The sequence below is a fragment of the Columba livia genome, chromosome 9 (genome assembly GCF_036013475.1).
Source record: "Columba livia isolate bColLiv1 breed racing homer chromosome 9, bColLiv1.pat.W.v2, whole genome shotgun sequence".
NCBI classification, from domain to species: domain Eukaryota; kingdom Metazoa; phylum Chordata; class Aves; order Columbiformes; family Columbidae; genus Columba; species Columba livia.
In genome coordinates this window covers 13,441,340-13,456,535 of record NC_088610.1, presented here as the reverse complement: position 1 = coordinate 13,456,535, position 15,196 = coordinate 13,441,340, and the positions used below count along the sequence as shown (strand labels likewise).

Sequence of the window (15,196 nt, the reverse complement as noted above, 5' to 3'; positions counted from 1 at the left end):
GGCGGTGGGGCGGGGCCCTCTCCCTCTCTCCTCGCGCCGGCGGTTGTGACGCGCAGCAGGGCGGGGCCGGCTTGAGGCGGTGGCGGCGGCCGGAAGCGGACGGCGATGGAGGCGGCCTCGGTGCCGGCCGCCTCGACGGGACGCGGGCCCATCAAGGGCATCCTCAAGAAGGGCGGCAGCAAGCAGTCGGCGGGGGGAGCGGCCACCGGGGCGCGGCGGGCCAGTCCGGCTCACGATGAAGACGAGCATGGGTGAGAGGGCCGCGCCGGGCCCCAGCAGGGCCTCTCGCGGACCGGCCTCTGCCAGGCGGCGGCTTCAGCCGGGTCTCTCTGGGCTCTCCCGTGTGTGGCATTAAGCGGGCAGAGCAGTAACGGGATGAGAGAGTCGCCTGGTGCGCTCCCGGTGCGGCGGTCCTGGGCACAGGGCCGGGCAGGTGGCGGGAGCGCCCAGCGGGGCCGCAGCCCCGCCGGGGACACGGGCTGTGCGGGGCGCTGGGGGTGCCGGGCGGGGGGAGCCCGGATACTGCAGGGGTGGCTCTTCCCGGCAGCGCCGTGTGACAGCTGAAGGGCTGATGTGGTTCCTTGTTGCTTATGACACATTATCAGGAGCTATATTATCTTTAAATGCTCGTTCAGAAAGACAAACAGAAAGGCTTTACAGTTGCTACAAAATATTCTTTGCTATATGAGATTTATTCTCAGTTTTCTCAAAGGTAGCCTATTTCTCTGTGACCAGAAATGTGTCCCTGGGGAGAGGACCTTGCTGGTTGAAACATAAATAAGAAAAATGTATTATTGCTTGTTTGGTATTCACTGTGATAATGCACTGGCCATGTGGTTTGTGTTTTGAATGACAAGAAGGTCTTGGTTTAATTGTAACATGCTGAGTTAGTCCAGATACACAAGAAGTGGTTTTTATCCAGCCAGCAGCTGCCCTTGGCCAGTAAGAATTGTTGCACTTTTCCTGATGTTAGCACCCAGCATGCACTTCTTAATGTTTCTCTGAGACTCTCATCACATTCAGATGATCAGGGTTTTACATGAGCTCTATATTTCCAAAATTGTTTTTGATAGTTTTCTTCATCTGGGACCTTGCTTGGTATTGCAAAGAGAAAAATAATGATAAAATAAAACAGACATGCAATTATTTTTTGTGTTATAGTAATGTTCCTTTCCTCTTCGCCTAGTTCAGTCATGAATATAGTCTCAAGTCAGCAAGCTGGGAACAAAGAGGTTTTGGGTTGCTCTGTTGCCTGTGTTAGCTACTCCTGCTTTTCAGGGAGAAATTGTTGCAGCTGAAGGAATGAGATGATGTTTTTGAAGGAGGTGAATGTAATGTAGCAATATGCTACAGAAATGCTGTGGTTTTGGTTTTTGTCTGCTTTTTTTTTTTCCTCCCTGTTCTCTAGTTTTAACATAATGTAGCAGAAGGTGTTTGCTGCTGCACTAGACATGAAGTAAAACTGACTATTGGTAACCTCTACTTAGTATTGGTAGCCTCTATTTAATTTTCTGCAGTGTCTTTCATACCATCTTGAAGAATGATCAGAAATAAGAGTTTAAAGTGATGAGCTGAATGTGTGGTATATTGGGTATAGGACACAGTAATTTCTTGTGGAACAGTTAAGTGGGCAGCAGTCCAGCTTCTATTTCTTGCTTACCCATATGAGTCAGTTCAGTTAATTAGATTAATTCTGAAATTGTCTTGGAAGTTAAAGGATATTGGCTAACCCTGGCAGGCTGCACTGGAAGATTTCCTGGAAAGATCAGTATAGTGTATTTAAAGCTGTTTTCTGTACAGGTGTTTTGTTTGGTTGACAACACTTCATTAAATCAGTATTATTTCTGACTAAATCTGAGCTAATAATTTTGAACTTCAAAGAATGATGAATAGTATGGCTGTGATTTTCCTCGAAGATTAAAAGTTAGTTTATAAGTTAAACTATTTGTTCTCTTTGTGCACCTCTATCAGCAGCCCCTCTACTTATTTCTAACATTGAAATTCAGATCTGAATACCTTTAAAAATAGCTGCAGATGAAAGAGCTCAATTGTGTCAGCTGTCATCTTTTAAAGCACTGTGTTCAGTAGAGCTTGCATGTATTTGCATCATTATTGACTTTGCACTGCTGTTAGGATGGTAAAATTCTCTGGAAATGAATTCCTTGATGAAATATGGTGAAAGAAGCAGCTTGTGAAATTGGGACACCACTGGAACTGCATCCTAAGAGCTGAGATCGTGGTTTAATGGTAGATACATTCTTGGCATTCTTAGTATACAGTATTTTTTTGACTCCTGTAAGAGCCTGTGAACGATCTAATCTGGCATTTCACAAAGTAACTAAGCAAGTGTGTGTGTGTGTGTGTGCCAGCAGCTGGGCTGGAACAGATGAGAAGAGTCTGCTGTGGCAGGAGCCACTGAGGTGTTCCTGTGAGCAATACTGCTGCAGAAACTTCTCACCTATCAAGGTGTGATCTCAAAACAAATGATTATATGTATCTGAAGATGTGAGAGAATACAAATGAGCACTTCTGAGATTTTTCAAAGCTGATTTTCCTAAGGTAAATTACATTTCCTAGTCCTGTATCTGAAGGGGTGTCAGGAAGCATTTTCCTCTGATGGTCCTAAGCTCTGTCATTACTGTAATGCTGCTCAGACATGCCTAAGCATGCAAAATTGGAGAGAGTCAAGGGAGGTATGTGTTTTTAGAGCACTTAGTCACTCTCCTGTGATGGCTTTTTACATGGAGAGGTAAAATGACAGGCTTGTCTGTTTGCCACTAATGACAATTTTTCTCCTAGCTGAATTTTAGGTTGTACTTTGGGACAAGTTCCACAGCAAAGGCTTTTAGAGTTGGAATCTGAGTTTAAAGAAAGAAGTGTGAAAAATTAAAACACTAAAACCTTGCTCAGTCTTGTATTTCGAAGTTACTGATCTACTAGCTGTAGGCTGTCTAATTTGGAGAGCAGTGCATGCCAAAGACATTCTTCTAAGGTTGCCAATATTGTTATTACGTATTTAATTGTGAGCCCAGGCAATAAACCTGGATGCGCTCTGGGCAAGTGTGATGAACACAAAGCATGTGGTGGGAGTTTCTCCCGTATGTCATGAGTCCTCTTCAACTAAACTCTGTCATCTTTAGAGGGGCTGTTGACCATTATCCAGCTATAGCTGGTAAAAATTCTTATGCACTCACTGTGAAACTGTATGATGATCATCTTCTGTTAGTCATAGATGAACTTTAAGCAGGTGTTTAGCTGATGTTTGACTGTGGATTTTTTGACTCCTAAATAGATAGGTTTGAATAACTGGAATTCATGGACCAGAGCTCTTGCTTTGTCATCAGGAAGCTCATGACTCTCCACCCTGCCAGAGCAGGCAATCTGACTCACGTGGTGGTCGCTTAGGTTGCAATCTTTGTGTTGCAGTTCACACAAAATGATTAAATAGATCTGAAATCTCAAACATGACAGTTCATCATTGGTTACTATATGCTAAGGGGATTAAGCTCATTTGATTTATATTCATTTCTGGAGTCTAAGTTTGTGGTGTGTAGGATTCGGCATCAACTCCCGCATCTATTTTTTTTTTTTAATCCCTTTAGTTTATGGTGTTTTTTTTTTTCCCCATTGTTTTACGCAGTGCTCTCTGTATTTGTACTTGGAATTTTGTTTTATTGGTTTTGTTTTACAGATAACACAACCACTCTTGAGCAGAATGCTATCAAGATTGAATATATTTTTTGAATTTGGTATTGGAACAGTCTCTGTTTAAATAAGAGTAGAAAAGGTAGTCTTCTACCCTACTTCCCCCACTCCCACAAAAAATGAAAAGCTCTGTAATATTTCTTTCCTTAAATAATAATACTAATAATTTGCAATAGTTCAGGAATATGTTAATGCATAAGGTAATATTACATAGTGGAATTATTTTACTATTCTAAAGTTAAATTTCTTGGTTTAGTCTAAGGGAAAGACCACCTTGTATGGAGCCTGCAATGACCTTTTTAGATAAAATGTGGAACCTGGGAGGTTCTGTTGATTAAAGCGTTTCTGTGGCTTTTAGATCAGTGGAGGGATGATTCTTCATCTGGACACAAGGCAGTTGCTTTTCTTGTGGCTTATATATATTGTCAGTCTGGGTGGGCTTTTGTTTCTGTGAATATACATAAAATGGCATGTTCTCTGATTAACTGAGGAAATTCTAAGTAATGTAACATGACTGGTGCCTGTCTGTGTAAAATGTGAAACTCCCTCTGCTTAATTACAGCAATGAATCAGTTCTGTTTTATTCAAACAGCTTTTGTCCTTCTAAAGTGTACTCATCAGCAGCTTGTTTAGTGCTGCCTGTTTTGCTGCAGGAAGTTGTTGGTTGGTATTGTTTATGCAGTAGTTTCACTAATAATCATAGCAGCTCACTGAACAGAGGTGAAATGGAAGTAATTTGGTTTTGTTGAAGTGTTGCGTTTGTAATAAGAGAAAGAATGATTTTACAGTGGCTTGTAAAAAGAGCAGACGGTTCATGGGACAGTGAACAAGACTGGTAGCCTCTTGAGAAGATATATGTATGAATATGAATAAGAATCCATTTATAAATCACTGAGAATATTTAGCTATTGTGAATTGTTAGGGAAATTAAGTTGCACTGATAATTTGTCATGACTTAACTAAAGTCTGCATAGAGCAGTGTTTAATAGCCATACTTTGAACATGCTTGTGTGTTGTAATGATATTCTTGGTGCATAGTGTGTAGTAGAGGTCAAAAGACATTCTAAATGTTCCTTTTCTGTGGCCAAACAGAGCTAATTGTTTTTAGAATATAAGAAAATTTAAGTTTGTTTTTTTATTTCAGTAAAAAATCCCAGACGTGGGATGAAATGAACATCATGGCTACGTACCACCCAGCAGGGAAAGATTATGGTTTGATGAAAATAGATGAGCCAAGTACTCCTTATCACAGGTAGGCTTGCTAAACTGGTAGGAAATTATAGTAGTTTTACAGCAAAATTGACTTTGTGGATGATGTAATATTTACTGTAGCTGATTGCCTGTCAGACTGTGCAGGTCTATTGGATATATGTAACATATTCAGATTTACAAAGCTTCTAAATAAAGGCTTACAGCTATTGAGGAGGACTGTCAAAAAGGACAAAATCAATTTTTATAAGGTCTATGTTTAGCAAGCCTCAGGCTTTGAATGCAATAAGTGTTTGACTTGTACTGATTTTATTTTTTCAGTTAATATCTGTATACTAGAACATAAAGTTCTCATTCACATCAATATTTAAATTAGATTTTGAAAGTTTTTAAAGTGTTAAAGGAATCTTTAATTGAGCCTTATAAGGTTTAGACTATTTTATCAAGCAAATTTTAAGCAGCAAATTATTGATAAATGCTACTTTTTGTTTGCCTTCCAAGCATGGTAGGAGAAGATGATGAGGATGCAGTGAGTGATTCAGAATCAAACGAGCCCTTGAAAGCTGATGTGTTGAGTAAAAAGTAAGTATTATCATAGAAATTTGATTAAACATTGAGATAATCCTCTTTTCTGGAGTAGTTTTCTCTTTGGAAAGGTGTCATTGTTTTCTCTAGAAGTCAAATTTTTGCTATTGTCAAATTAAGTATTTTTTTGTGTTTGATAGTGCCACTTGTACTTAAAACTTTGTACAGGTTGTTAGTATGCATAAATATGGCAAAAATAATGAAGGAAGCAGTTGGTATGAGTATTCTGAAATGTCATGTATTTTAAGTACTGAAGAAATTGCTGCTTCAACGTTTTGTATTGCGTGTTTTATGTAGACTGGCAGCTGCAGCTGACGCTAGACCCAAGATTATAGCAAAGCAAGAGGAAAGCAGTGAGGAGGAGGAAGAGGATGAAGAATTAACACCTGAAGAACAAGGTAGGCATAAGTCGGTGTTTTGTGGTGGTGGTTTGGGATGGGGTTTTTTCCCCATTTTTGTGGGGTTTTTTTCCCCACAAATAGTTTGTTTTCCAGTAAGAAATATTTGGGAAGAAAAAGTACTATTTAACAGAAAGATGTTGTCATTTGAAAATGGAGATATACGGTCTTTAAAGGGTAAGAAAGAGATGGGACAAATATGCTGTTTGTTTCAAATCAGGACTGTTTTGTTTGGGATCTACATATAAAGGGGAGTTTGCTCTGGCTGGCTGCCCCCTTGTGTAGAAGCTTACCATGTAGAAATTCCTCTTAAGAAACCTAGACATCTCACATAAGCAGCTCTTCTGGTTTTGGGGTGAGGGAGTACTTCTTCCTCTGAACATATTTCAGGTAGATTTAAGAATCCAATGAGTACCACTGCAATTAAGATGTTACTAACAGCTTGCAAACATACTGATGACATTTCTGTTGTTTTCAAAACAACTGGTAGATGGCTGCAGCAGGAAACCCACATTTATTCCTAAGAAAATTGCCTCATGCATCTTCAACAGATGTTTTGTGTTAATTTGGGCTAGCACATTTTGAGGAAACAGTCAAACAATAATACTTCTAAGTGTTCAAGCTTGCATTATCAAGTTGTTGCTTCTCATCTTTCCTGACCCCTACTTACTTGTAACTTTACTATTTTAAAGGAAGAAAAAAAAATGGTGTTGGGGCTGCCAATAAGCAAAGTTTAATTGTAATGTGTTACTGCTAGACCTGCTAATGCTTAATATATGGAGCAAAGTTAAGCTTCAGGCTATGGGGAAAGTGGAAAATATTTTCTTCTACATGTGGTAAATATATCTCTCATAACTGGCCTTTGGTAGCTAGCCAGGAGTCAAGTTGGACATCTGCAAAACTTCAACTTCTGTCCTACCAGTGCAGCTCAACTTGTCCTTAAGTTTAGTTAGAAAATAGGCTTGCAAAACTTTGGAATTTCTTATGTTGTTCCTAGATGCTTCTCTTGGGTCAGATGTGCTCTTGCTTGCAGACAGGTTCTTTTAGAAGTGCTGCAGCCTTTCCAGTCCATTAATTACTTGCCGTTTTGTAAGTCAGACTCATTTAAACACTGCTGCTTGAAGGAAATAATTTGAATTCAGTTATTGCTTGATCATATAAACAATGGATTTTCAAGGTAGTAATAAAATTGACCTGGGATGCAGCTGGTGCCTCTCTGCAGAGGAAATAAGTTGATTTTTGTTTGTGGTGGTTGGTGTTGTGTGTTGTTTTGTTTTTTTGTTTTTTTGTTTTTTTTTTAATTTTTTCTGTTGTTGGTTTTGTTTTGTTTTTGTTTTTTTAAGGGAAGAAATAAATAATTGCATTTGTTTGTCCACAGAGAAGAAGAAGCAGTTTGAAATGAAGAGAAAAATGCACTACAATGAAGGACGAAACATCAAACTGGCAAGACAACTCATGGCAAAGGAACTACATAGTGAAGAAGAGGATGATGATGAGGATGAAGAGATGCGTGATGCTGCAGATACCGAAACGATGAATACAGAAGCTACTGAACATGGTGAGCTACTTACTGCTTAATAAAAATACATGTTTAAGTACTGGTAGTCCTTTCAGCTGTTGGGAAACAAATATGCTGTGAGAAGGAATAGAAAGGGAACTGTATGTATGTAATGCTCAATATGCAATAGTGTCTGTTGTCTTGATAGGTGGAAAGCAGACACCTCTGCCTTATACTATTTCTCCAGCATAACTGACTCTTGGTAGCCAAGCTGCCAGCATCCTTTTTAAAAGAAGGTTTGTCCTGTACGAAACACTTAAAGCTGTGGGAGAGCCTGGCCTTATGTTGTAGTTCATTCCCCATTCTGCTCCCAAACCATCCTGTAGCCAGCAGTGGGAAACTAGGATGGATGTGTTCTCCCTGTTCAGAGGGGCATATCTAACTTCATAAGAAAGAACAACTCTCTGTCTTGCTGTAATGTCAAACTGCTGTCAGGACATCAGTACACGCTTGTCCTTAAGCAGTAATGGTCATTTCTGTAGTATGGAGTAAGACCCACAGCTTTGCTTTTAGTGCAGCTATTGGAAGAAAGTCTGAGACTTTTAGCTGGAAGTTGTTTCTAAAACCAGCTTCAGGGCTGTCTCTTGATAGGAAACTTGTAAAACTGTAGAGGCCGACACCTATTTAAGCTTCTACCTGGGTGAGGAGGATAGGCTATATAATAAAGTGTTTGATTTTTGTGGTGTTCTTCTGGTGAATAATTACAGCTGTTCACTACCCACCTCTGTAACAGCACTTCAAACAAGTTTTTGTCATTAAAAAATAGACATCTGTTGCTCATGAGACCTGTGGCAATGAAGTCTGTAAGCCTTATCCATCTGTTGCTTGGCAAAGCTATGAGACATCAGTACAGTCTGCGGACTTGGGAAGCTGCTGCATGTGTTTAACTTGTTGCACATTTGCTTTTCACAACCATGTGAACTAGGAACTCTTCTAAAATTAGTTTGAATTCCACACAATAAAAAGGTGATCTGCGAAGTTGTGTTTTTAAGTTCTGCAGATTGCCCATATTAGTCCTCCTGTAATAAACAACAGAACTAAAGCCTTCATAATTGCTCTGAAAGGTCATTTTGTATGTCTGAGACCCGCTAATGGATGGACTTGATCCAGTAACTTACCCTGTGCCTTATAATGGCTATTTACTAGAGTTTCACTCTCCAGGGGAAAGGAGGGCTCCAATAAGCAACTTTATGAGCCTTCTGCATGGCTGGAAGCCCCCATGTCTCTGCTCTCTGCTGTAAAAGAGAGGCAACTCCTTTCCACTGGTGAATACAGCTGGGGAGCGAAGGCACATCTTTGCAGCATTTTCCATCTGTATTGTTGAAATGCATTCCACCTTGCTTCATAACCAGCTTCAGAGCCACAACTGGTAAATATCAATTTTAGACTGCTCATGGCCAATAGATTCCACAAATGTAACTGTTTGCCTGCTTATCGACCCATTAACTAACTGGTTCAGCTCCGCACTGTGGCATAGAGAAATAGCTTCAATTAACTTGATGTAGTTCTAAATTCTTCATTTTTGTGTTGTATCATTCTGCTTAACAAACCTTGACGTCTCATTATCACCTAATCTCTGCATTAACTACCGAAGCTTTTGGTCTCTGTACCTGACCCATTCTTCTGAGCTTAAGTACTGGTCTTACTTTTGTAATGGCTGGTGAATTGAAGCGCTCAGACCGATCACATGTGATTCTTTGTGGCAGGGTTCATCGAAGGATGATATAGAGTATGGTCAAAACTATTAGTAAACATCTCTGTCTTCTGCCACTACCTATGCCTTAAGAAATTCCTGTGTTGAGATGATAAATATTCAGCAACATTGCCATGTTTAAAGTAACGTCAAAGTTTTACTGAAATAACCTTTTTGTGATGACATCTCTTTATCACTCTGTCATCTGTATTCTGAAGGCACAAAAGAATCTTCTTACTCATAAAGTTGATCAGATGTTGGAGCTACACAATGTTTCTCAAATAACTGGTTTTAACGCTTGCTACTTGGATTCTTAGCTAGCCCATGCTTTGGGTCATGCCGTGCTTTTGATTATGTTAGGCAATTGGGTATTTAAAATAGTATTTCAGTTTGGTTGTTTCCTTCATGGAAGTGGATCAAAATGCTATTAATATTCTTGTTCCTGAGAATCCACTGTTAGGACCTTGTGTGGAGAGATTATTCATCTGGATAGCTTTCAAAGAGCTCTTCAACTTCAAATCATTGTATTTTAACGTGCTTTCTCACAGAGCAGAAAAGGAGGGTTTTCTTTACTCATTGTATTGATTGATGCAGGAGCTGATTTTCTTTTTTTGTGATGGCTTATTTTGGCTTCACATTGTTAAACTAGCAGCTCTGATGCTTGCTTCTAACTGTAAAGGAAATGTCTTTTCTGCATGCTGTATTGTAGCTATGTTTTGATAATTTCTTCCATTTGACTTCAATTCATCTAAAGTTATGGAGTTCATCTGGTGATGACATATACATGAAGCTCTCAGGGACATGGTTTAGTGCTAGATTTAGGTCATGGTTGGACTCAGTCTTAAGGGTCTCTTCCAACCAAAATGATTCTGTGTGGCTACCACTTGCCTGTTATGTCTGAGACTGTCAATGTATGTAAGTGAGAGCTGGCATGCAGTGTCTTTGTATTCCAGCAGAATAACATGACTTCTATAGTACTGTGATTGTTCCAGGTAAAGAGGCATTTCTTAGTGGTCTGTTGTGACACCAGGGCTCCACTGGCTCCTGGGTGGTTTTTCAGGCAATTTGAGACCATCTTCTCACTTTGAATATTTTTGTCTACTAAAAAGGTTTTGTGCTTCTCTTATTTGATGCTCCTTTCTACTGTCTAATCCTATTTGTTTTGTATTTGAGTAAAACTAACAGTACTCTTTTAATCTCTACACTCTCATTTTGAAGAAGGGACTAAAGACTTAGGACAGGTTTTTAAGAAGACTTCTGTCAGATACCACCAGCTCTGCTAATATGAGTTGCGCTTCTTGGTTACAGACTGAGATTTCTTGCCGGTTGAAATGAAGATGGCCAGTCCAGTCAGTGATGGTGAGAACTGTTTGTGTATTTTTGCCCCTGTCCTCGTCATGGGCTACCAAGTTTTTTTTAAGTAGATGGGTCATTCCTTTCTTGCCTCAAGTAGCTGTAACTTATGCCATGCATAGGGATTCTAGCAGCCAAGGTTTTGGGTGGAAATGAAAGTTCAAGTTGTACTAGACTGCATTAGAATTGCTTGCTTCAGCATTTTAGATTCACTGGAATTTCTCTGGCTACTCCCTATTTATTACTCCATGAACAACGTCAATAGACTTTGCTAGCGTAATAGTGACCTTTGTTCCTCTCCACAAACACTTTTCCTTTACAAATTCTGTTGGAAATCACTGAAGGAGAGATTCCTGATATGAGTAGATTTAAGCGTGATAATTTCAATGCAGAGCTGTCTTTACTTCTGCTGCACAAAAGTATCGCCTACAAGGGTGTGATCTATAGCAGTTCAATTGATGATGGTAAAACAATTGTTTTCTCCCTATGGTTCATGTAGCATTCATTGCTCTGATAACCCTGCTCAGGTACTGCTGATCAGTTTAGCTGTCAGCTGACTGGGTGTGCTCGTCTGGCCTTCCATAGATACAGGATAAGTTGTGTTTTCTTAACCAGGGTGAGCACCACCCTGAAGATGATGTGGGTGAAAAGGCTGGGAGCATACACAGATTAGTTCTGCTTGTCAGCTGTGCACTGCACTTGTTACCAAGTCTAACTCCTGCTGAAGCCTAACTGTCCATTTTTAAAAAGATTATCATCTAGATGTGGTTTTCTCTATCTTTGCTTTATGCTGTTGAATTTTCAGGTGCATATATGTATTTACATATCTATACATATAAATATATATAGGGCTTTTTCCTATGAAAAGCACTGATGAAAAGAAGCTTCCTCTGATTTGTTGCTGTTCTTTGGCTCAAAACCATGAGTTTAATGACTTCCTGAGAAACACAACAGACTGTGCTCTTTCATTTACAAGCTTCTTTTGTTTTGAAGTGTTTGATGTGGAAGTGAAATTTGACCTGGAAAGTACTATGCTTGCTTGTGTTTCGGGAACCTCATGTGTTCTGCAAATTTATCTCTCTCGTAACTCCTGGGTCTAATCCTTCCAGTTCCTGGGGTTATGAGCATGCAGTGCTTGGTGTGCTGAACAAGGGTGTTCACCATTTCTTCTGAACATGAGGATGATACAACTATTTTGGAAGCTTCTGCACTCTCAAACTAAAAGCTTGTAGGTTGCTAAAATGGATTGGCAAACATTACCATTGGAGAAGCAAAGGTGATTTCAGGAGGGTATCTGTGTCTGTGTTTTGAAAACATTAAACAACTGTGAAGAATTATCTCTTTTTTGTAATCTTTCTTATGCAGCACACGCTACTCGTGACCAGCTGGAAAGTAAAGCACACAGCATAGAAGAAATCTGTCCAGAACTGTAACTGCTTGTCAAAGACACAAATATAAACATTGCTACATGATTCTTGCAATTAAAGCTCTTCAATATTGAGAAGCATATCAGTTACAATGTTGTATTGCCAAGAATGTTAATTTTAGACTTGTCCATTAGGCAGAAAAACCTGTCTAATTGATTTATTTTTGTGCCTAGTATTTCATGGAGGATACTGCTTCATAATCTGTTCAACCAGAATGGCACTCCCTGTATGTGTAATGCTGATTATATTCTGTAATGTACTGTTATTCTTCATGCTTCAAAACAGACTATCTGTTGGTTTTTCACTATTTATTTGACAGTGTTCTGGATTGGGTAATTCTTATGGAAAGGTTTGGGATTTAAGAACCGAACGGTACAGCATATATCAGATTGACATGCAAGCTATTTATCAGATGTGTTAAGCAGTTTAAAAAGGGATTATTTAAGTCTTACAACCTCTTTGTAAAATGTTGACCTGTTAATCTAGATATCAAGATGTTGTTACCTGTACTTTCCCAGTCTTTAGAAAAGGAGTTGTATCATTTTTTAAGAGTCAGTTGTTAGATTCTGACTAAGGCAGTACTAACGTTTGGTGGAGGGAATGTTTTTACACTGGAAATGTGCTAACTTGAACTTTGCGTTTAACTGTCATTATCTCGTCCATCGGGACTGTGTGTTTTGTGGAGCTCTCTTTGGCTTATCATGAGAACATGGAAGTTCCCTCCAAGCTTTCTCTTAAAACCACATCCACTTTCACCCTTCTGGCTCTTGTTTTGAACTTTTGGTCCTTTCCAGTTGCATGAACAGTGCTTGTGCTCCTAGCACCTGAGGAAAAACACCCAGCCACGATCAAATCCACATCAGGCCTGTGAAGATGAGCTGAGTTTAGGTTCTGGCTGTTCTTTATATAAAGGTAACTGCTGCTGATCTTCTACTCACTTGGTGTTGGTAACCTGCATACTGAAAACCACTGGTCTAAATCTTTCTCTATCCATTGCACCTTACAGCAGCTGCTCTTGGAAAATGAATGCTGTTTGGAAGAATAGAAGGGAAACTGCCTAATTCAAATACTTGTTTGCAGTGTGGTTGTATAGCCCCTGTAAAGAGGGATTCTGAACTGCCAAATTGCTGTAAACAACTTCCCACTCAATGGAATTTGACTGGTGAATGTTCTAGTAGTTCCTGGGTTTTATTACACAAATGAAGTATACAGTTAAGCTTTAGCTTGGTTATGAGATACGATGTATATCTTAATTTTGATCTGAATTTGATATGTTGCAAAAATCCATATAATTATATGGATCTATTTTAAAATGTATTTTTGTCCACTGTATATGTGAAGTTTGAATAAAGGAATGAAAGTTATTTTACAGTTATATGCATTCTCTAGTGTGAGCTTTCATGATATACCAGAGAGATTGAGAGTCATTGAGAGGCAATAGGATGCTGTCCTTTGGAAGATTTACACAGGAATAATTCCCTAGAATGGATGTGTTGCCAAAGATATCTGTGAGTCATCCTAACCGGGTGTTGCAGTGTGCCTTTCCCAACAATCTCCTCTTCTCAGTAGGTAACACGCTTGTTAGTTGTGGGATGTTTCATTTTCTAAGGGCCTGAATCAGGATTTATACTGTCTTTTCACAAGGAGTTGAACTCTTGATTCAGTCCAGTGTGGTGATGCTAATTTTTCAATATAGAGAATACTGTTTCTTCTTGTATCAAACACAGTCACTTCTATAGAATAAACAGGGCAAAGAGTAAGCATTTAGGTACTTCTGACTCCTGAAGTCACTTACTAGAGCCTTAATTTTGGCTTCCGAGAGAGGATTTCAACACTTAGTTTGCAGCCTTTATATACCAGCCTGCAGCGTTCACTATTGGAATGTCTGCACCGACCTGGATTTCAAACTGTCCCGGTTAGGGCAGCTCCGTCCTACCGAGTGTGGCAGCACCTAGCAAAGCTGTGTCATGCTCAGGAACATGAGTGGGTCAGGGCTGGACCCATGGGTATGAGTAACACAGGTGTATTCTGCCATGCTGTAAACAGATTAGTGGTACTTTGTGGTAAGTACAGGTGGGCACTTGGTACCCACAACTAAGGCAGAATGCATCAGAGCAGCTCTTACATGAGCTCACGTTCTGCTGTCCTTCCCCCTACACTTTCGGTGTCCAAAACTTCATTTTGGTGGTCAGCAGGGATACTTTGTACCCTACACTGTTGGCAAAGCATTTTGTTTAACAAAAAATACCCAACTTTGCTAACTTCCAGTAAAGACCTTTCCTGTAATGGGGACAAGAGAAAAAATGCCTTTTCTCTTTTTTCATTTGATGGGGACTTAGCTTGCATGCAGGTCTTCGTCTTGGGGTGTGTATGGTAAAGGCTATTCAAACACTGAAGAGTCGTGTAAAGAGGAAACAAAAGACACGGAGCCCTAACTAATGTGGACACTGAGCTCCACAGCACTGTAATTGTGAAGCTTCTTGCACAGGGTTAAGTCCTCAAGCTGCATCCTGTTTAGAGAAAATATTTTCAATATGCTTCTGACAGGAAAATCACTTGCAAATAAGAACTTTAACTCTGTCTTTATTTTCTGTCCCTGGAAGTTGTTTTTTTTTGCACCAAGTTGATTATAGTTCATGGAAACCCAAGTATTTTTCCACAGCTTGCTCTCGCCTGTTGAACTTGTCTCTTTTACCAGAACTCTTTGTTTCTGTACGATGCATCTTGTGGTGTTTATTATGATACCACCTCACAAATGTAATTATTCTGTTTGAAACCATTGTTAAGTGTACAGTGTAAATAAAACAATCATTTTCATTACTGCCTTAGGGCACTAATGCTACATCCATTGTTTTGACTTCTTGTAGCTTTTTAGAAGAAACTGGCAGCTACTGTATAATTTGTAGGTGTTCACAGATGAATACTTAAACCAATATTGCACTTTCCTCATTGCAGGAAATGGGGAAGTACTCTTCAGCACAGCTTTGAGTATACATCAGTTTGTACACACTTTCAAATTTTGTGGTGGCTTGGTGACCTGGATATGAGGGTCAATCTGGAAACCCAAATCATGAATTTAAGACAGCAGCACCACAGAAAAGGTTGCATTTTCCAAGGTAATTTTCTTTGTGTGTTGTAGGATTAAAGCATGACTGGCATGGCTCTTTGTGGTCAGCATTGAGTAATCACTCACTAGCATTGAGTAATGGAAAATGACTAACACCAACTATTTCTTTGAAATGCAGTTTTTCTTCCTAAGGAGCGTGTT

General features: G+C 39.6%; 1 protein-coding gene across 4 annotated transcripts; it reads left to right on the top strand.

Moving 5' to 3' along the window:
- Positions 1 to 40: 40 nt before the first annotated feature.
- PPP1R2 (protein phosphatase 1 regulatory inhibitor subunit 2) lies at positions 41 to 13,303 on the top strand. 4 transcript variants are annotated; one of them, XR_010474684.1, is made up of 7 exons: positions 41 to 251; positions 4,850 to 4,957; positions 5,416 to 5,496; positions 5,797 to 5,897; positions 7,276 to 7,455; positions 10,367 to 10,507; positions 11,867 to 13,303. XR_010474684.1 is itself a non-coding variant. In XM_065073938.1 (7 exons), exons 1-6 carry the CDS (start codon positions 106 to 108, stop codon positions 10,459 to 10,461), a joined length of 621 nt encoding a protein of 206 aa, XP_064930010.1. In that variant the 5' UTR covers positions 42 to 105; the 3' UTR covers positions 10,462 to 10,507; positions 11,867 to 13,303. The 4 variants fall into 4 exon arrangements, 3 of the variants coding, with proteins under 3 accessions (XP_064930009.1, XP_064930011.1, XP_064930010.1); XM_065073938.1 differs by having other exon boundaries at positions 42 to 251; positions 10,457 to 10,507; XM_065073937.1 differs by lacking the exon at positions 10,367 to 10,507.
- The last annotated feature ends 1,893 nt before the right edge of the window (positions 13,304 to 15,196 follow it).

Excerpts from the sequence above, each read along its gene's own strand:
- PPP1R2 (XM_065073939.1), top strand. The coding sequence starts at position 106 with ATGGAGGCGGCCTCGGTGCCGGCCGCCTCGACGGGACGCGGGCCCATC. Across the intron at positions 252-4,849 it reads CACGATGAAGACGAGCATGG|TAAAAAATCCCAGACGTGGG; the intron begins GTGAGAGGGCCG and ends TTTTTATTTCAG. Across the intron at positions 4,958-5,415 it reads CCAAGTACTCCTTATCACAG|CATGGTAGGAGAAGATGATG; the intron begins GTAGGCTTGCTA and ends TTGCCTTCCAAG.